Source organism: Aythya ferina (assembly GCF_964211825.1).
Source record: "Aythya ferina genome assembly, chromosome: 10".
Lineage (NCBI taxonomy): Eukaryota > Metazoa > Chordata > Aves > Anseriformes > Anatidae > Aythya > Aythya ferina.
In genome coordinates this window covers 1,897,454-1,918,202 of record NC_140306.1, presented here as the reverse complement: position 1 = coordinate 1,918,202, position 20,749 = coordinate 1,897,454, and the positions used below count along the sequence as shown (strand labels likewise).

The 20,749-nt window shown below is 44.8% G+C and overlaps 1 protein-coding gene and 1 long non-coding RNA gene across 2 annotated transcripts in view; both read right to left on the bottom strand.

Moving 5' to 3' along the window:
- Window positions 1–20,749, bottom strand: part of LOC311442069 (uncharacterized protein) — a gene marked incomplete at both ends in the record, with an annotated part of 52,865 nt that overhangs the window by 2,479 nt on the left and 29,637 nt on the right. The window contains one exon of the mRNA XM_084530835.1: window positions 8,173–8,379. Coding sequence (XP_084386961.1) covers window positions 8,173–8,379 — 207 coding nt within the window. The remainder of the gene's footprint in view (window positions 1–8,172; window positions 8,380–20,749) is intronic.
- On the bottom strand, window positions 18,162–19,481 carry LOC311442367. The gene is made up of 2 exons (XR_014696584.1): window positions 19,353–19,481; window positions 18,162–19,229 (listed from the first exon to the last, which is right to left on the bottom strand). It is a non-coding gene; the product is annotated as an uncharacterized lncRNA (long non-coding RNA).

Genomic DNA, 20,749 nt, shown 5'->3' with positions numbered 1-20,749 from the left:
AATAATCCCCACCTGAACTTCAACACTCATCCATAATGGTATTATGGCCACATGCATGTCTACGCAAAACAAAAACAAAATAAACAAAAACAACAACAGAACATAAATGTGTATTGTACTTCCAATACCAGTACAGTTTTGAAGGTTTTTTTTCCTGCACTTCCACTATGGAAAGTGAACGAGAATGGTTTGTGCTCAGCTATAAAGGAGAAGGCAAGGTTTGCATGACAAATGCACAAAAATAAAGACTTAAATGTTCAAAAGGATAATGACTTGATCGTTACTCCATTCCTTTCTAAACCAGCAGCTTGGCAGGTGTTCCCCCCCCAACAGAGAAAGCTTCCCAAATAACGCCACCAGCCTGTATTCTGTATGACCTCAGACACCTTCCATAAACTCAAGGAGCAACGTATCTACCTTGTAAAGATGAAAGACCGAGATCTGAAAGTAAAGAAAACCACTACAGCCACCATAAGATACAGTCTAAGACAAAGCATCAGAGTTTCCAGTGGCAACGCCAGCGTGGGAGGTGTGAGAAGAAGCTGAGGTTGGTGTGTGTGTGCCTGAACCAGCACAGGTCACAGCAGCCCAGATCAGCACCCAAAACACAGCACACTCACCCAAACACCACCAATCAGTCCCAGTCTTTTTCTCTCTTTGGAAGAAAAGGATTTCCAAATAAAACTAATGTCGTAAGATTCCCTACAGCTACTCTCTCAACCAAGCAGTGTCATTTCTCCTTTGAATTCAGTTCTAGGGAGTGTTTAAGAATCCAGCACGAAAGATTATTAGAGATTAAGCTGGTTCACAGAAAAAAGAAACAAAGGACAGTCACTGCTGCTTGCAGAATTAAAACTCGTTTCTACATTTTGGGAAGTAGCGCCCAAAGCTGTCTGCACAAGAAGTGCTGCTCTGCAGAGACAGCCTGGAGAAGAAGGATCTTCACCACACAAGGGACAGCCTGTGCACTGTGAGAACTACTGCTGATTGCCTGAATTACAAGTTACTTTCCCATTTGAACTCATCCCCTGCTTAATTAATGCAGTCCATTAAGCACTAAAAGTAAAGCGACTGTTCCTATTAATTGGTCAGCATTAGTGATCTTTCCAAGTAGGCTTTTAATTTTACACTGAACTCACTCCTTTACCGACTCCTCTCCAAAGCGTGCAGTCACCAGCGAAAGGTTCCCAGCTGGGCATCACACGGCCTCTTTGTGCCAGCTGAAACCCACAGCACGTGGCCAAACATGTAAGAGAAAGCAGAATTTTATTTATTTATTTATTTTTAATTATGCTCTGCTATCACGCATGCAGTCAGGGACATGGAAAGGTAACGCCCACGTTAGAACTGCTGTGGCAACCCCTAGCAGCTGACAGATACACAAAATATTTCAGGTACAGCGATGATTACAAGAGATGCCAGTGCTTTACTTCAACAGAACCTCTGGAAAGCATCATTCTCCTGAGGCTTGTGTGAACGAACCTGTGGGCAGTTGACCCGAAACATCTTCTGCCCCATTCTTACGACAAAGTTAAGGGCAGCGACGTGCCAGTTTGCCCTTCTGAGAGGCAGAGAGGCTTGGTAGGAGCAGCCTTGTTAAATACTGCATCTTTGAGAAAGAATCGGATGCACTACAGGTGCGCTACAGTTGCACCTGGAAATACAAACCGGCTGTACGGCGAACAAAGGGGCAAGCTCAGAACAGCCCTGCCCGAAGGAAAGGGAAGTGCACGGCCCTAATCCTGGCACATGCCTAAAGGCAGGAACCACCCCAGCAGCTGAAGCTGGAGATACGTTTAAGCTTCTGCAGGATCAGGGAATAACAGACAAAGGAAAAAAACAAATGGAGACAGCAGAAGAGACAGTGAGACAAAAGGACTCCACAAAACATGCAAGTTAAGCCAAAGCAGGATGGTGCCCACTTGAGTTATTTTCACCTAAAATTTATTTTTAGGGCATTTTAGTTCAAGTCTTCTCTTACTATCACACCCTAAAAGATTTATGAGCTGGTTCCAGCTCCGGACTGCTACTCCCCACGTGAAGTTTGCATCCCCTGCACCCCTCGGTGGGAGCTCTCCGAGAGGAAACCTGGCCAGAAAGCTGCCATCTGTCTGGGTGGAGACAGAAAAAATTCCGGGGAGAAACTGATCCGGGAGAAGTTGCTAAAAGCTGTAAGATGAGCCCGTAAATGCTTTAGATGTGGGCTTCTCCCCCACTCCTCAGTGACGTGGCCAGCCTACCCGTGGCGGTGCATTAAGATGTTTTACGCGGTGCAGCTGGAGAGGGGAGCAGGGCCGAGGCAGCCCCCCTGGCGCACAGAACATGCTCTGTCCTCCCCGCGCAGGCACCGGGGGCTTCAACAAAGCGGAGCAGGGGCTGGCGCTGCCCTGAATCAGCCTTCTGTGCCCAGCTGCCTTGGGGATGCGCCCTGCGACGCATTCAGACATTCAGGCGGCGTTCAGCTACTCCACACCAGCACCAAAAGAAGTGAAGGGAAGCTTTTATGCTCTCTGCAGTTTAGCCAATGCCCTGAAAGAGGCAGACAGCGCTCCTGATCCCAAAACGTGGCTTCTGTGCACAGGGCAGAGATGAATAGCTCAGGAAGCATTTCCACAGCCCGGGCGGGCAGGCTGTGACTTCTGCCAGGACTGCTCTTAGCAATCTTCCAGTTTAAAATATCTCGCCTTTATGCAAAAATCTCCGTTAGTTGCAACCTAACTTAAAGCATTAAAATCCTTCTGAAGACACAGCCCGCTTATTCACTGTGAATTGTCATTTATTGCGAGAAAACGCAATTATTCATTTTATGAGCACATTGATCCTCATCTTTCTAGTCCGACTCCGGGAAGGCTTACCTACCACCCCCCTTTCAGATCTCCATTATAGCCCAGCGGGACACAAGGCAGCGCACAAAGGATGTGCTCACTGACCACAAAGACCCCTCCACTCCTTAAGGAGGTTCGGATGGCGGAGCGGCACGCGCGGTGCCCTGGAGCTCTCTCCATGGAAAGCCTGCAGAAAAACGTTCCTTAAATGCACAAAAAGCGGTCCATTATGCCTGGTAATTTGGCTCTGTAGAGAGAGATTTCTGTACTAGACAGGAAAGTTTCAGTCGTGAAGGTGAAGGGGCAGGGAGAGATTCATTACGCAGCTGAAAGGAAGCGGGTGCCGGAGTTTTGCAGCACGGACTCTCACTACTTTGCCACCACAATAAACAACTTCTCTACAAGGTCTTTGTTTCTGGAGGATCCACAATCAGATGCCAGCCTGGAAATTTTCTTTCAATGAATTCTGGAGTTTAAAGAGCTGATTTGAGAGAGCACAGTTAGGCAAAGACAAGCGGTTAAAGGATTGTGCCTGTTCCTGACGCACCCCCGTGAAACCCAATTCTTCTTTTGGGGTTCTGGATAAATGTATCAGCACGTTGATGGAGATCCGATGAAGTGATCTAAACATCACTTCCCTGGTTATGGATTTTAGGGGAGGCATTTGTAGGTGCTGACACTACAGGGCTGTACACAGGGCTTGTCCCCCTGCACACGGCGAGGGCTGACCACAACGAGGTCTGCCAGGTGCCCCCGTAGCGCCGACCTGTTCCTACAGATGGATGTTTCTTTCAGCTGAGTATACAAAAGACGTCGGTGTGGGGAGAACAGTGCACCCCCCAGCGATAAGCCCCACTGTTTCCAAGTCTCACTTTATGCAAACGGGAGGTGTGGGCACCCAGCAGGGTAATGCTCGTCCCCTGGAGGACGGCACACGCAGGGGGTGCATTGGTAAACACTGGCTTGATGTTGGAGAGCAGGCGATCAATATGAGCACACTTGAGATTTTGCAGGTTAATAAATGTGTTTTACGGGAATCCTGATGACCAGAGGCTTCAGATACGTCCTTGACAACAATTCTGTGTTCTCAAATGAGTTAGGGCCATCAGCCTACAAATTACCAAATAACCCAAATCACTGCTCTCCTATTGCCCAGTATTACTTCTTAAAACATCCAATTTGCTCCTCTTTAAAATCCACCATAAAAAAGGGGTTTGAAGGACTCCAGCTTTCCTTACCTATTATTTCATCTGACCATCTGCCCAGGTCCTACAGCAGCAAGCCTACTTTCTACTGCAGTTAGTAGTTAATGAAAGGAAAAACGAGATGATCATCCATCACTCTGAAATTGTCTCCTTTTGCTTAGAGAACAAAACAGAGGAGTTAGCAGGAACAGGACAAAACACAGGGGAAGCACAGGCAGCTGCCTCCAGCCCTGCCAGCCATCTCTGGGCTAGTCAGCAGCTGGGTTACCAAGCACCGTGGCACAGATCAACACCTGAAAACAGTTTAGGAGAAGGGCACTTCAATTGTTTTGCCACTGTTACTCTTCCCTTGAGCAACTGACCCAACCAGAAATGTAACCTGCCCTGTTCCTATTGCTCTCTACATGCAGAAAACACAGCTCATCCTTCAACAACATTTTTAAAAGCAGTTAGAAACGTAACAGTGAAAAAGAGGTGAGAATTAGAAAGAAATATCTGAAGTACATAGCAAGATTTTTCTGAAAGGAAAAGAGATATTAAGTAGATATGTTTATTTCTGCCAAAATTTGGTAACTCACTAAAAGCTACCAAAAAATTCTGTAATAATAATGCAAAACATATATATATACAAACATTCATGTAAGCAGTATTTACAAGCACTACTGTGCTTGCCAAAAGATGAATTTCCATGCTCCAGTCACGTAATGCTGCTAACAGAAAGGTTCTGCATCCTTGTCCAAAGGAAAGAATTAGTAGCTACCGACTCCAGTGGTTCCTGATCCCCGAAATCCTTCCCAACTCGAGCAGTGTTTGCATATGTGAGCAGTGCCCTGCCAGCCCTGCTGCAGTGCAGCTTCGCAGCGTGAGGAAGCACGGAGCAAGCTTTCTGGGTAGCCGAATCCCCTGCGATTGCCCCCGTCCTGCCCATCTTCAGGCAGGAGTCTCTTCTCTCTGTTCCTGCTACAAAGCTGCTCCCCTTCTCCTCTTTCTCCAGAGGAGAACAAAGGCTCTTGAAGAAGATAAAAAGAAAGAAGGAAAGAAAAAAGCCTCACCCTCACAGGAGGCAGAACACTACAGATGTACAAACTTCCTTTTATTGTATATTTGGTGCAGCTCTTATTTAGATACCAAGGAATAAAAGCGCAGTGAGTTTCTCATGAGTGAAGGTCAAAGCCAGGGTCTCTCTCCCAGCGTCCTGGTTTACATCGCATGGTCACAGCCAGCTGCAGCACATCGTGCAGAGCTCGCCTGGCAAAGCAGACCTTGCAGAGTTAAGATAAGCAGGAGCTTTAGAGATATGGCCTGGCCTGAGTGATAGCTACTTTCAGTATCCATACCTTGTCAGTTTTGATATTATTAAATTGTAGAACAGAAAAATATTAGCATCAAATATAATTACTCATTTCAGAACTGAGCACTGCAGAAAGTTACCTACAGTCTGCACAAGGACAGATCCTTGACTACCCTGGATGACGTCTGTGTGCTACGATGTGACACAGGGCAACCAACTGTGGTTGCCAGAACTGCATTTAAATTAATGTCTTATCACAATGCAAGGTCCTAAGGGCAATGAGGTACAAAGTAATAGCAGCTGATAACTCTAAGATACCAACCACCACTAACCATTAAGAATTAAGTTTCCAACCATTTCTGAGCTGCCCCTGGTAACAGCCACCCTAAGCTTGTTGACAATTTTTTGTTTTGTTTTGTTTTCCTTTGGCTGCTCTGAGCATTTATATTTGGAGCCTAAGGTTTCATTCTCTTGGAGTGTCATTATTTACAGCAATCAATATAGCCACGACAAGCAAATGGTCATCTCACATTTACTCACTGATGAGAGCACAGAAGTAAACCCAACATTTTGGTTTACATGGACGTTTTGAATGCCTTCCTATTAGTATCAGGGGAATTACCTCTCATCGATGAAGGATTTGTATGTTGGTCACGGCGCCTAACAAGGCATCCTCCTATTGTTTCTGCATGCCCTGCTTCCTTTAAGCATAGCAGTGTGCAAGTGAATCACCTGTCCGGGACAGCTGGAGGAATGCTGCAGCAGCATCGTGCATTCTGGCGACATCTCGCAATCAGGCTGGCAGCAGGATCAGCATGACACCGGCTGGTGTGAAGGGGAAAGTGTGTCCAGCATGCTACACTCCTGGTGTGTCGGTGTTACGAAAAGAATGCCTAGGGTAATCATTTCTCTTAAATTTATAAAAATAAAACAAACCAAAAAAGCATCACAGATGTGTTTTTTTTTTCAGTCCAAATATACTTCAGTTTCAGACCACAGACATTACACTCAGCTGCTGCTAGATTTTTTTTTCTTTTTAACCTTTGCAGCCTCTGCAGTTTTTCTCTTTTATCTAAAAACATTGTAAACCTGAAATGCCTTTATCCTGTGTTTCCTGCCCACTGCAAGGCCACTACCTCCTTCTGCAAAACGTAGTGCGCTTACTTGCAAAGTATCCACAAGCTTTTTGGAGGCCAGAAAGCCTGGCATACAGTCTCTTCCTTCTTCTCCTGTTACTTCAAAGGCAGTGAACCCAACTGCATCTCCTAACTGGTAAAACTTTTGTTCTGTGACAGTACAACTAATTCCTCAGCACTCTATGGCACTACTGGCAACCTCTTTATCATTAAGGTTTCAGATGTGTCAAATAATGGCACAGATATTTCCATAATAGCTATTACAACAGCTTTAAATTTCAGGAAATATTCCTAATTTTGTTAAACAAAAAAAATTTAATAACTATTTTGCCCGTGGCTGCTCAGCTTTCACCCGACACATATACATATTCTTGAAACCTCTCTTCAATACTACGCTGAAAATCACAACCCCCACTACTGGCATCCCTGGGTTTTTGCTGGTAGTGTGTCTGGAGAGGCACGGATAACTCATGTGGTGAAGCAAGAATTTTTCCCCAAAGTATTTATCAGAATATGATAATCTTTAAATTCACCTGCTCAAATGGCATATGCATGTTTTGTACATTATGAATTCAATTCATCATTTGTCTGTCTCTAACAAATGAGTAGCCTGAGGAAATCAGTGGGACTTTTCATTTACTGAACATTAGCTTGTCTTTAACTACCTTGATGAATCAGATCTAATGTTTCTTTGCTGTACAGACTGCAGCATACATATGCAACAGGCTGAATAGGGGGGAAGGCTGCAGTTCTATCAATGCCTCAAGCATTATTTGCAACATTACATATCGTTCCTTTAATGTATAGCACTTAGTGCAATTGGGGGCTGGCTCCAACTGCGATTCTGAGACATCACAGTTTTAAGTAACTAAGTCAAGCTGAGGAAAAACAGTCATTATGAAGAGGAGAAAAATAAGTTCTATTTCTCAGCCATAACTATGGTAGCAAGGAAGTTAACAAACTTGCCAATAAAACTGGCAACCACACACACAGACACGCCAATCTGCTACTAAAGGAACAGAAAATACTAACTTTTCTATGGAATTTTTAAAAGCTCAACAATAGCACTTGATGCAGTCACAGATCTGCTATAAAATTGTGTTAGAAAGACATGGAGAAAGGTCTTGCTTTTGTGCCATATTCTATTATGTTGTTACAATAGCCTGCTATAGATTTTTCAGCCACATTGAGTTTTTCAAGACTTTTTCAAAAGGTTATTCAGAAATGGCAACTTATACATGCATAAAATAAGGAGACCCAACAGACAGGGGACTCACAAGAGTGACCCCAATAAGTTTACATGAGATGGTTTTTTTAAACCTGTGCAACAGAAAATAATTGCACCTGTGACACTGGCAGATAACGCATCCGTGGAGAATGGCTGCTGGATGCCTACAGACACAGGAGAGAGCACCCAGAGCCACTGAAGTCAGCCTCAGGATTTAAGGATAAAATAGCCTGACACAAAAGCTCTTACTGAGCATCCATGCCACCAGGTTTGTGAACGGGTTTCTACACATGCCTAGTAGCTCTGTGACTGCTTTTTGCATTAATACACGATTTCAACGCTCACCCTGTAACTACATTAAAGCCTTCAAAACATCACCACCAGTAAACAGAGGATTTTACACAAAAGGGGCAGTGGATTTACTCAGTGACAAACCCGTGAGACGTTTCCTTGCACCAGGCATTATACATTCCTAATAAGCACTCACCGTGCCTCCGGGGACAAAACTGCACACAGCGGCGGGCCCTCCGTCACTTCTCTGACATCCTTCTGGAAACGTGTCACCTGCGTGCCCCGGAGGGCAGCACACCACGTCTGCTCCAGCGTGCCCGGCCGCCGCGCTGCTGCTGCTGGAGATGGCTGGGCTAGGAGGCCTCTGGCACAGCTTCTCCACACAAACTCTCGGAGGGGCGAACTGCAGCCAGAGAGAATAACAAGGAAGAGAATGAGCTAAAAGTAGCTAAAGCAGGGTGAGAGGGGCAAAGAGAGATCTGATTTATCCAGATCTATTATTTTGTGCTCTGGTTTTCACAGAGGCAAAGCATGGCAGCTAAGCAGTTTTAAACATTAATCCTGTACCTCCACACAAAGCAGTCATCAGCTTTTATACTACACCTGACTTTCCATTTGTTTAAGGCAGGAGCCCACCCCTGAACGTGGTGTTGGAGCTGCTTCTACCCTGAGCGGCCAAAGTCGCTCAAGCAGTTTGGCTTTCCTTCTCAGACAAGCAAGGCCCAATAAGCATGTTTTTCCAGCATCCTGATTCAAGCACCCCCAAGGCATTTAGCAGAGAACAGAAATTTGTCTAATTAAAGACCACTTTCTGAAATATTTAGCCCTTGCTGCCTTGCTCAAGGTCATATGCTAAGCGGCAGGAGAACAAACAGCTCTGCTAACCTGCAGCAGCGCGAGGAATTAAAATCTCATTTCACTCCGGTACCAACCTTGGTATTTGACACTGTCAAAACATTTTTTCTTTTTAAAGCAGCAGCAGACTGAGTGAGGAGGCAAAAAAAAAAAAAAAAAGCAATGATTATATAATTTATTTCTTTTGTTCTTAATTAGAAAAAATTCTAAGAAAAAGGTTACCTGAGAATACGATGCAAACTTATTTCTAAACCTAATTTTAGTGGTTCTGCTGGATTACCTACTTGGATTCTAAGTTTAAATTAACTGAAGGGTTTCAGTTACAAGCAGCGCCCAAACATCTTAAGCAAAACTGCCTTTTTTTTTTTAATGGTCTAACGACACCTTTGGTCTGGTAAACAGGTAGAACATGATCAGTATTTTCATAATTTCATACTTTGTAGTTCCTGTTTTCCTGATGGATTAGAAAAAAAAAAAAGAGTAAACAAACATAATCATCCAGTATCTTTTCTTCAAGAACATTAAGGCATTATTAAAAATTCCTCCTTTATTAAAACATAATTGTCAACAGTGCTTTATCCCTGAATACCTGTTTTTCTGCTTATTTCCTACCCTATTTTTCTGAATTCATCACTCATCGTGAAACAATTGGGCCAGCAAGCACCAAGTTTTATGTCATCGTGAAGCTCTATTTCAACAGCTCGTCTGACATTTTAACACACACTATAAGCCCACACTGAAAATAAAGCATGTCAGTAACTGGGAAGGACCAGCGCAGATGCAGGATTTCAGCAAAGTAGAAAAAAATGTTCTGAACGCAACTGGCAGGTGATGGCCACTAAAAAAAAATCAGTTTGGTCATTTTAAATTATCTTGGAAATGAAATAAAATCTGACTTCTGATGCAAGAAGGGACGCACAAGTCTTGCTGTAACAATAAAAAAGGAAACGTTCAGCCGCATGGGCAACCACCAGAAATCAAACAACCAACAAGCTCCGCAGCACCCGGCAGCGCTCCACGGACACGGCGCAGCCCTGCTCTGCCCTCTCCTTCCTGCCGGCCGTCTGTAGCCACGTGCCACACGGACAACCCGACACTGCCCGACTTCTCTGAGCTGAGGAGTGTCTTTTTTCGTGTGCCGTTTCTTTTCAGAGTTCCTTTATTTCCCTTATTAGCCCGCTGCCCTGGGCTTTCGTACCATCGCAGCTCTGCTCTGTCCATCCTCACCCACCACTGGGCACGAGAACCTCATTTTGCTGGATGCTCAACTGCAAACGAATTAAAAAAAATAACAGACCTTGAGGCAGACCAAGGGAAAAGAAGCAATCTGTATCCAAAAGACATAAAGGTCTAAAGAGGCCAGAGGGCAGAGATAAGAATGTAAATCCACCACACAGTAAGATGGTGGATTGCCACAATTAAAATATTAATGAAAGCAAAATCCTCAAAATCTCAGTGCTACTGTGGCTGCCACTGGAGGACAGGACGAGTAAGTGAGGGCAGAAGGCAGCTTTGCTTCTGCCAAAGAGGCAACCAAGCAGTGTTGCAGGCCACAGCTGCTTAAAGCAGGGTTTGTACAATGGGGCTAACACAGCACGTCGGACGTGAAGGCTACGCTCACTGTAACGCTGACAGGTTTTGTTAGAAACGTGAGTGCTAGAAACAAGGTCACAACTAACCGCATGATCAAGTGGCAGAGTACTTTTTGTGTACTAATATACCTATCTACAGGAATCTAAAGTTAAGTTTGTGTTATTTGCTTTTAATTAGGAGCTATGAAGAAATGTGACAAGCTCCATGCTGCAATTTGAAAAAATAGATTCGCTACCTCCTGCTCCACTGGGTTCGGGATCTGTGGGCCTCTGGGACAATGGGACAAAAGGCAAGGCAGGACAAAAGGACTCGTGGATGGCATTCATTAAATAAACGCCTTGCGTTTCTGAATTAGAAGGTCAAGAGGAATGAAACAAGAAGCAGCCAAATACACTTCAGCGATAATGCCTGCATGGTCACCCAGTACCAGCAGTTACAGATGAGCATTTTCAGGGGTAAGATTGCAACTACTGAAAATACACTTTACGATTTTTGGCAAACTAGTTGGGAAATTATATTTCAAGAAAAGCTCTAAGTTTTCCAAACCGTATGAAAGAGAATATTGGGCTGCTTTTTCTTGAAGTTTAAAAAAAAAAAAAAAAGTTGTTCTTGAGTGCAAGCGGCTATGTAAATGCTTGGGCAGGACACTCCAGCGCCCAAGACCAGCAGCAGCAGATACTTCAGATGAAATACATACATCTACACAACCCGCTTTGCAAAACCACTGGGTATCATCTACCCATGGTGGATTTTCCCAGGTAAGCTGGAGCCAGATGCCGTGAAGGGCCCAACCCAACTCCTTGTAAACTTCCATCCAAGTACCACTGAGAGCCAGGCTGTAAGATGGGATCAGTACTGGGCAGTTAAGACCCAGTTGCATTCCTTTTTCCCTTCCAGGTGCTAGCTCCAACCTTCACGTGGCTTTGTAAGTGAGCGTGTATTTCTCACTCCTGCCGAGAATCATGCTGCCAGGAATCCCGCACCTCACCTGCCGTGCCCCCGAGTCAGCAGCCATGCACAGCGGGGGCACGTACATGTACACTGCTGCACGACGGGGTAATTCGCTGCTATGGAAATCGGGGAGGGATGATTGAACAAGTTGCTGTACATTTGGGTTACCCCACCTACAATCTTTCTTTGCAGAATATGAAATTTTAACAAAGGGATGAACTGAAGATTTATGAATCCAATACTCCTACTGAAAATATTAGGCTGTTTGTCTTCAGATTCAATCAGTCTCTGCAAACTTAAGGTAAGCAAATAGTCACAGGAGTAAGCACAGTCTCGGTTCTATTATGATTTGCTAGAATCAATGAGCTACAATGCAAACGTTTGCCCACAAGCATAGGAAGCAGCAGCCCTGCCCGCGCCGCCAGTGATCATGACTAATAGAGAGCTGACACGGGAATGGATAGCACAGAATGGAAATGACTTCTGTGCAGCCTTGTTTCATTTGTTTCCATTTTCAAGTAATAATACAATATAAAATTCTATTTTATTTTTAGCTGCCAGAACAGGTGGCATAAGGAAAAAAAATAATTTAAGAACTTATTTGTATGAATACACGGTCCCAATCCGCAGCGTTCTTCACTTTGTACTAATGGAACAGAGAATTAGCTGATTCTGAACAAACTGAGCTGCTTTATCACCCGAATTTCCTGCTAAATATTCATATGCTTGCACCCTGCAGACAGCAAGGCATGCAGATTCTGACAATTCTGACTCTCAAAGTATCTCGCTGAGTTCGTCACATCCAACCTGTGGTGAGTCGTGGTGAGGCCCAACGCACAACTCTGAGCTCCCCTCCGGCTCACGGCTCACCCAGCAGCTCTGCAGCTCCATGCTGTCCCTTGTAGTGGCCCAGAGAAGACGTGTAGGTAGGCAGAGGTGCCCCACGGGCACGAGCACCCGGGGATTCCAGGGGGAGCCTGGGAACCGAATGGGAATTGTCTCACGTGAAATTCCCTCAGGACTACATCAATGCACTTCCTCATGCAAATTCTTTCAGGAAAGGTGTTCATCCCTGCTCAGATCTGCGTGGTGTTACTGCCTGATTGTCAGGCTTCCTAAATTTACCTGAAATACCGATGGCAATTCCAGTGGGTCACACAGCAGACGGTCTGCTTAGTCCAATTACACGAATTTGGGCAGCTACCCCTTCTGAATAACCACGCACACTGGCAACCGACACCGCCTGTAATTCCTGTTTAATTTTGGTTTCCCCTAGCACCATGACTTTTCGTCCCAATTGTAATCTTTCACTGCTTGCAATATGCAGAATGGGACTGCTTTACTCTTGCTCCTGATTAGCATTACAGGATTTCATCAGTTCCATCTCCAACATGTGGCTCTGGAAGCCACAGCAATAACGATGATTGATTTTGTAGCACATTGGTTTTGTGGGCCTTGTGTTAGAGCCTTGGGAATCAAACCAAGCTAGTGCTACGGCCCTGGGACACCCCGCAGCACCGGTCACAGCACCCGTGTCTCGCTGCTGCTGCTGGAACAAGACGCAGAACGGCCTGCAGAGGTTTGCTCCGTCACCCCTTCTGTCACGGCCCCAGTGAACCTCGTTTCTTGCCTATGAATGGCACTGATACACTTGCAGCAAAGACGCCTGTTAGACAAAAGAGAACTAAAACCAGATACAAATTCTTAGGAGAAAAGAAATTAAAACACTTAATTGCTGCAAAGAAATACATAAAAGCAAACTGAGCTCTATAAAAATATATTATCTGCCTACAGCCACAGGGGACAAGCCAAAGGCTATGGAGATGCCAAATAAAATAAACCGTGCCCCTAAAATTAGCTGTAGACATATTTTGCAGATATACACAGCAACTCAGCAGTCAGATGAATTTATTGCAGAGAATACAAGGCATGTAATGTTTGTCACTATTTCTCATTTCCTGCTTCCATCTGTTTAGACCCAGCTGAAATCTGCTATTGTACACCACACAACCTCTCTTCTCTGGGTCTGTCTGGTTGCTACCATAAGAGGTGAGTAATGAAAAGGCTAACATTAGATCTGGTGCCAGTGTTTTGCACACAGAGATATTTCTCTGTGCCATTTCTGCAGTACTGCAGGGTTTAGAGACAAGTGAAATGCCTAGCAAAATTAAAACAAAGATAAAGCAGAAAAAAAATTTGTGCTTCACAATCTGCTTCTAAGGCTGTTGCATGCTATCAAAGCTGTGGCATCCTTCAGCAGTGAAACCCAAATGAAATCCAGAAGTAACTTCACCAAGGGAAATACGGAGCATCACAGGACAGAGGAACGTGCCTGGAGTCTGCTGTTTTACTACAATCTTTCACACGTGGAAGTTGGATTAGACTGGAATTTTAATTATATAAGCAACTCACCATGAATACCAGCTAGATGATTTATTAAAATGGAAGTCATCGACATTCTGTCCAGCACAAGTGCAGAAGGGGTTTGGGTGGGTGTATTCTGCCAGCTCCCTCTCTGGGAGGACCCACGTTAGGTAAAACTTTGAGCCCCCTGGTTCTGCAGCCAGGTCTGCCCCAGCGAGCTGCATGGAGCTGAAGGAAAGCAGCCCCCGGAGAGCTGCTGCGGGCTTACGGCTGGATGCATCCACAGAGTTGTCAGTCAGAAATAGAGTGAATTGGGAGCGCGCTGTTTCCTCTCAACACTGTCACAAACTACTTCTGTTTCCCATGGTCTATGCTGCAGGCAACTGATTAACCTTTTATTATCCAGTTTGGGAACATGAAAATTAATTAGTCCGTATATAAATACAGCAATCCTCCAAAAAAATATAAACAATGAGCAACAGCCTACATTACTTACGTGTTTTCAAGCCCCTCTGTTATTCTCCATCTATTTGCCAGTGCTACTGGATCCATGCAGCACGGCACTGCTCCAACAGGGCCCAGGCAAAGCAATTATTTCAGCCGGTGAGAGGCGATGGCTTTTGTGACACAGCAGGTCAGACATCATTATCGTAACTGCTTTTTCTGGTCTTCCAAATTTACAAATACTCAGTTCCTGCAAAGAGCAGGTCATGCTTACTACAGCCCAGTCTGGAGCAACAGGACCAAGCTACAACAGGACCAGCTCCAAGCAGCTCTGCGAGGAATGTTCTGAGCAGAGCAGGGACCGGTGGCTCTAACTGCATAAGGAGGAGATGATAAAAATTCAGATGACAATTTAGTGGTAAAAGTAACACAGATTAAATACTAGGTAAATATGGAGAGAATAGCTGGATGACTTAAAATGACAACATATTTAACAGCCCCCAAATATTCTCCAAGTTCTCATCTTCAAGAGCTCTCGAGTGAATACATCAGCCCTGAAAAGTGACACTCCTGAAGTTCATCCAAGAATCTTCTTATAAATAAACTTATTTATAGTAATAATGGTCAGGATATTTTGTTACAACATTCCGTAAATGTTCTTTTTTATCACTGTAGAGAAACCTGCATATGGTAACTGAATATTAATAATAGAGGAAGGTTGACTTTTAATAGGGTCTGTGATTCTTGCCACTTCTGTCTCTGTTTCTGCAGTTCCTACAAAGAAACCCAGTAGTGCTCTCCAACCCTTCTGTGTCAAAAAGATAATCCCCAAGCCAGATGTCCTTCTGCACATTTTTCTGCACTACAAGAGCAATTAGCATTCAGGTATGCAAAACAAAAAACTTTGCTCTTTACTTTCTAAGGACATACACATTTATGTTTCGTTGTCAATGCAAAAAACAAACAAACAAACAAACAAACAAAAAGCAGTTGGCTATGAATTTTGTTTGGGCTGTGACTTATCATTAATTATTTTTATATCAGCAGGAATTCTGAATGTCACCATGGCTCCCTCACTCTCCCTTCAGGCCAACACTGTCACAGATCGGTCACTGCCTTTAAAATGCTGGAGGAAGGATGGGTGAGGGAATTTTTCATGTTCCCTTTATGAAATCTGCACAACGAGAGTTTTAAGGGTTAAAGCAGAAAAATACGAAAAGCCTTGCTCTAAACCATCCTAGAAGTGTTTACACATTCTCACCACTGAAGAGAAATGATAAAATTTTATAAGGTTTAAATAAAATGAGGCCAGTGGCTAAAACTAAAAGCTGGCATTTCACCAGCCGCCAAAAGCAGATCAATAAATAACCATCGGAAAGTACAGCAGAAAAGGCTCAGCAAGGTATTAGCAGTAACCTGCGATCCAGGGGAAGGACGCGGGCCTTACACTGTGCCATGCAGGTGTTGCTGCAGGGGGAAGATGTAAGTTTTTGGCACAGCTGGTGCCAGCAGTTGGGCACCTTTCCCTGGGACAGCACCTGTCCCTCGGGCTGCTGACATGAGCTCTGCAACACAAACAGGGAATCACGGAAATTTGGTAGGAGAAAATTAATACAATTGATATGAAGTTGTTAGAAATTTACTTTAAGCCTCACAAACCAGCAAGAGTAGCAACAATTTCCTAAGCCTGAACCCACCCAATTTATACTATTTTTTTTTTTGCGTATTAAAATGTTCCCTATGCTAAAATGACTTTTCTATCTCTAATCATCCTTCCATTTATACAGAACTTACACAGACCGAGGATGTTTTTAATGTCTTAATGCTTTAATGTCTTTAAAAAAAGTAAGAGGAAAAAGCATAACTAAGGAGTAACGCAAGTGGCTGAGCTTTATTGAGTTGTTACAAAAGCCACTGTGCAGCGAGCACTGTAAATAACAACACTGCAATGCCTTTTTTTCCTCTTAAAGTGCAATTACTGTGAATAGCATCTTTGGAATTCAAGGATTTTTCATAGGGAAGCTGCTTAGTATGCATGCAAACCCCGCGTGAGCACAGACAAACAAGTCAGCGAGCTTGGCAAGGTCATTTGGCATTTCTTGCCGGCACTCGGGCCCTACCACCTGCACCCAGCCTCGTGGCCCAGCCTCCACCGCGCGGGTCGGCGCTACCAGCCCCGTGTGGCATTTAGGAGCGGGGGAAAAAGGGGACGAAAGGGGAACGGGGCTGATGGCTGTGTGCAATGTACGTACCTCCTGTAACAAAACTCCCGTTGTGAAGCCAAATCGCTGCTTGCAGAACGATCGACGAGGGCTCCTCAAGGAATTTTGGAAGTGCTGAATCAGGAGGATCTCAAACAACTTTCAATTTTCTTTGCAATTACATGGCATTAAAATAAACGTCATTTTCCAGGCTTTTCACTAGCAGACTTCCACAACATACAGCTAGCAATAAAAGCCTGAAACGGCCATCACGGCGGTGACAATGACATGTCTACAGCATCAAAATGAGATCCCAACCCATCCAAAACTGAACAGAACTGCAACACTCAGGACTCTAAAAGATCCCGCTGCTGGAGCTGCAGAGCTGAGCACAGGCGGCACAGAGGCGCTTGGCATGGGTAAAAGCTCTCAAATTCCCAAAGCAGCCCCAAATGAGTTTTACCCCAAACCAAAATTCTGTATTTATCAAACACAGGACAGGGTTTGAATATCCAGCTGTGCCTGTAGATGGAACCTGCTGTGGGTTGCTGCCCGATGCCGTGCTCTGTCGCGAGCCTCCCAAGCTCGGCAGTGCTCGCAGCAACTTAAAGAAAATCCACACAAAGTCAGAGGAGCTGGAAGAGCCTCTTTGTTTTCTTTCTAAATCGCACTTCCAGAAGTGGTATGGAAGGCATAAAAATACTACTTAATGCGCTTTTGAAATAAGTATTTTTATTCTGTGAAAAATACGATCAGGATTAATGATTTAAACCAATGTGAAAACAAGAGAATCCCCGGAACAAACAAGAAGGCAAAGCACTGACAGGAATTGATATACCAGCTGGATACTGGCCTCTGCAGCACCAGAAAAAACCCTGACATTTTATTTACTAAAGGTCTAATAGAAAACAACAGAATTATCTTCCAGTGATCCATAAAACACGGAATATATAAACTGACATAAAGCTGAGACTACTGAAAGGATAAGAGGGCTGCTCAACTCACCAAACAAAGCCATAAAAACAGACACGTCCTGCAGAAAGCAACAGCATTTTTCATGAGTTTCAGTCTGTTATTCTCCACATATCTAATTTAATTCAATACAATGAATCCAGAGCCATCTTTAAGATACTGCTGATTTACTAGGGATGTAAGGAACCGTCATGGATTCAGGCATGTTTCTTTCCTACAGAAATCGAGATGGCCAGAATGCGCCAATGACTCCCCAAGAGTTTGCTCTTTTGCTGAGCCTGGTGCCAGCACTCGTGCTTCTGTTCAGTACGTACCTCGGGTATTTCCTTCACTGGTAAGCACAGCCACAGATTGCTCTGGTACTCAAGCTCTTTGATTTAAGTCTTTCAAGGGGGCTCAAACCTTTTCTATTCCTCAAAACCTTTCTGAACTCACACATGTAACTTTCCCAGTTCCTCTGGGTAGGAGCAGGGAGCAGTCCTTCTGGACTGAAGTCTTTTAAAGGCATTTTTATCAGATAAAAAATAAATAGTAAATACAAAACAACAACAACAACAACAAACACTAAGAGAAAGCACAGGGAAGAATGGCATTACCCAAGACAAGTAAATTGTTTTCCTTTTTCAAAGCAATCTTATGTTCCCCTAAAACTGTATTGCTTTTAAGTTAAAAATGCAAGGTAAGGGGCGTGCAACTTCCACACCAGGAAATGGAAGAAAAATCAACATCCAGTGAAGGCAAGAGAAAGGTCAATATTACATAATTTGTCAGCAAACAGACTAAGAATTAGGATTCCTCATAAAAGTCGTCTTAAAGGGGTTTAATCTTGATCTTTTTTCTTAAAAAATGAAAAGTAAATACAAAGCCCAGCTACAAAAAATAATGACCAGCAGACCAGGTAGAGCAGGAAGGTGAAAACAAAGCAGGAACAAACCCGGATCTCTCCTAGGACGAGGTTGTGCCAGTAACCACCTGCATCTCACCCCTATGCCCAACGCTCCCCACTGCAGCCGCCCAGCCCGATGCGATGGGTTCGGGTGGAACCTCAGCCAAGCTGGGCACCGGGACAGGAACTGGGTGACACTGACCCTACCTGAGACATTTTAGCTCACACGCAGCTCTGACACTAGAGCTGGCCGTTCCCAGACTGCAAAAGGCTCCTGCAGGGCACTCGGTCGCTCACAAGCCGCCCTCTGAGGCAGACGCTGAGCACCCAGCCGAGTGGGGAGGCCTCCTGTGCTGCTGCACGGCAAGAAGGGGACGTTATGAAGATGGAACACAAACCAACTTTAATTTCATTGCTTTGTGGGTTTTAGTTTAAGGCCCAACGTTATCTTAATGCGTTTCCTGGCTCCCATAATTAAATTCACTAATCCCCAGTCTTAAGGCATCAGCAAGCTAAGCTAATTTAAAGTTACTACCTGAGCTTATATCCATTTGTGTTTTTTTTTCTTTTCTTTTTCCCCTTCAGCAAAGAAACAAAGTATTGAACCCTTTCTTTGACAAGTAGGCATTTTTGTCTTGTCTTTAATTGCTCCTTCTCCACTGTCCTCATTCTGTACGTTAGGGGGTTAGGAAGGAGGCTTAACATATTAGCTCGTGAAGATTTAGATATAGCTGGATATTTAACCACGCTACAGAAAAATATCGTACAGAATCCTCACTGCATGGCTGCTTGATATTCCCACGCCGGCAGTTACGGTGTATTTGCAAAGTCTCCCATCTGTTTAACATCTCCTACTCCCTCGTTCCAGGGTGCTGGGATTCCCGACGGTAATACCGAAAGAATCAGCACGTCAGTCACGCCTCCCAGCACCGTGATCCTGACAGACATCACAGGCTAAGCAGGGCCAGGTTGCCATCAGTCTGTACGCTGCAGACAAACACAATTACCAGATAAAAATCTCACGGAAACATAACTAGATGGAGAAATAAATTTACCCCATTATCTGCAATGAGATCGCCTAAGTTTCTCCATCACTCCGCAATAACGCACCTAGGTCCTCTTTCTAATTACACAGAGGACACGTCTCCGAGTGTTTCCAACTATATAGTCTTCCTCTGGCCTTTTCTATCAGCAGCATCACCCATCCTCTGGCCCCATGTTATCTCTGGCAATTATTTGCTCCCCGCGTTAAGTTCCTTCTCGTGTTTCCAATTAGCGCGGTGTCATTTGCTGCTGCCCAAACCCCAGCGCAGGTGTGGGCTGTTTGCTCGGTCCCCCAGCTGCAGCACAGAGCTGCGGGCAGCGCCAGAGCCTGCAGCTCCCGTCCCTATCGGGTACAGGACACACTCAGTGCCACGAGGTCTCCTTCTCCTGCAGGCTGCCAAAGTTCTGAGCTGAGATGCGCAAGGCCCATCGTCAGCCTTTATGAAATCTCTAACCCAGGCCCAAAGCTTCAGTGACCGCTGTTTAACTAACATTGTAGTGTTAAAAACAACACCAATGCCCCACCTCATCTGAAGCCATACTTCCATTAATCCTCATATCTTGTGGTTTTATGGCGAAGCTTTCAGTTAATGTACCACTTCCAAAGTGCATTTCTCAAAGCACATGTCCAATGCCCTACAGCTACAGATGTCCGTGTCCTATTCTCCTCCAGATGCTCTTCAACTGATGCAAATCTCAGTACCATGGCATGTGCAAAGTGAATACACATTTTCCTTTCCTGTACTTCCTATTAATCACCAATAAAGTGTTCTGCTTTTTGCCTTTGGCCAAGGAACTCAGCCTTTGGCCTCAGGCCTCCTAAATAGCAATGAAGTTCATTAAACAACACCCGGGCAGAAGCTTGTTCTTCATTAGAAGTAGTTCAGAAAACCCAGCTTCTAAGTCCACAGTTCACACAGCTTCTCTGTTCCGACCCCACGCACATCCTTCTTGAAGTCTGCAATCATTCCCTTTGAGGGAAGCAAAATCTCGGTGTGTCCTATTGCACAGCAGGAACTAGTTTTATACCTTTTTTTTTTTTAACTGTTTATTCTTGCCAGAACCACTCTGGTTCCCTCGCACTTTTTCCTCCTGATTTCCGTTACTGCCAGATCCACAGCTAACAGATCTGTCCAGCTGAAACCAAACGGGTTACAAAATTGGTACCCGAGCAGCACAGCACATGGATTGAAATCGCTCAGTGACTGCTGCCTCAATCAGCACCCGTCTCAGGGTACCAGAACACGCACAGTTAACGCTGGAGGCTGCTCCCGTTTCCCCAGAGGAGCAGGACTGGGGCCGTGCGTGTCGCAGAGGGCTGTGCCGTGCCCTCGCTGCTTGGCCAACACCGCCGCTGCGAGGGGAGCTCTGTGCATGGGGAGCAGGCGGTGAGCACCGATGGATGGTGCTGCTCGCTAAACCTTGGCTCACCCCACCGCCGGTTGGTTTCTTACATTAATTAA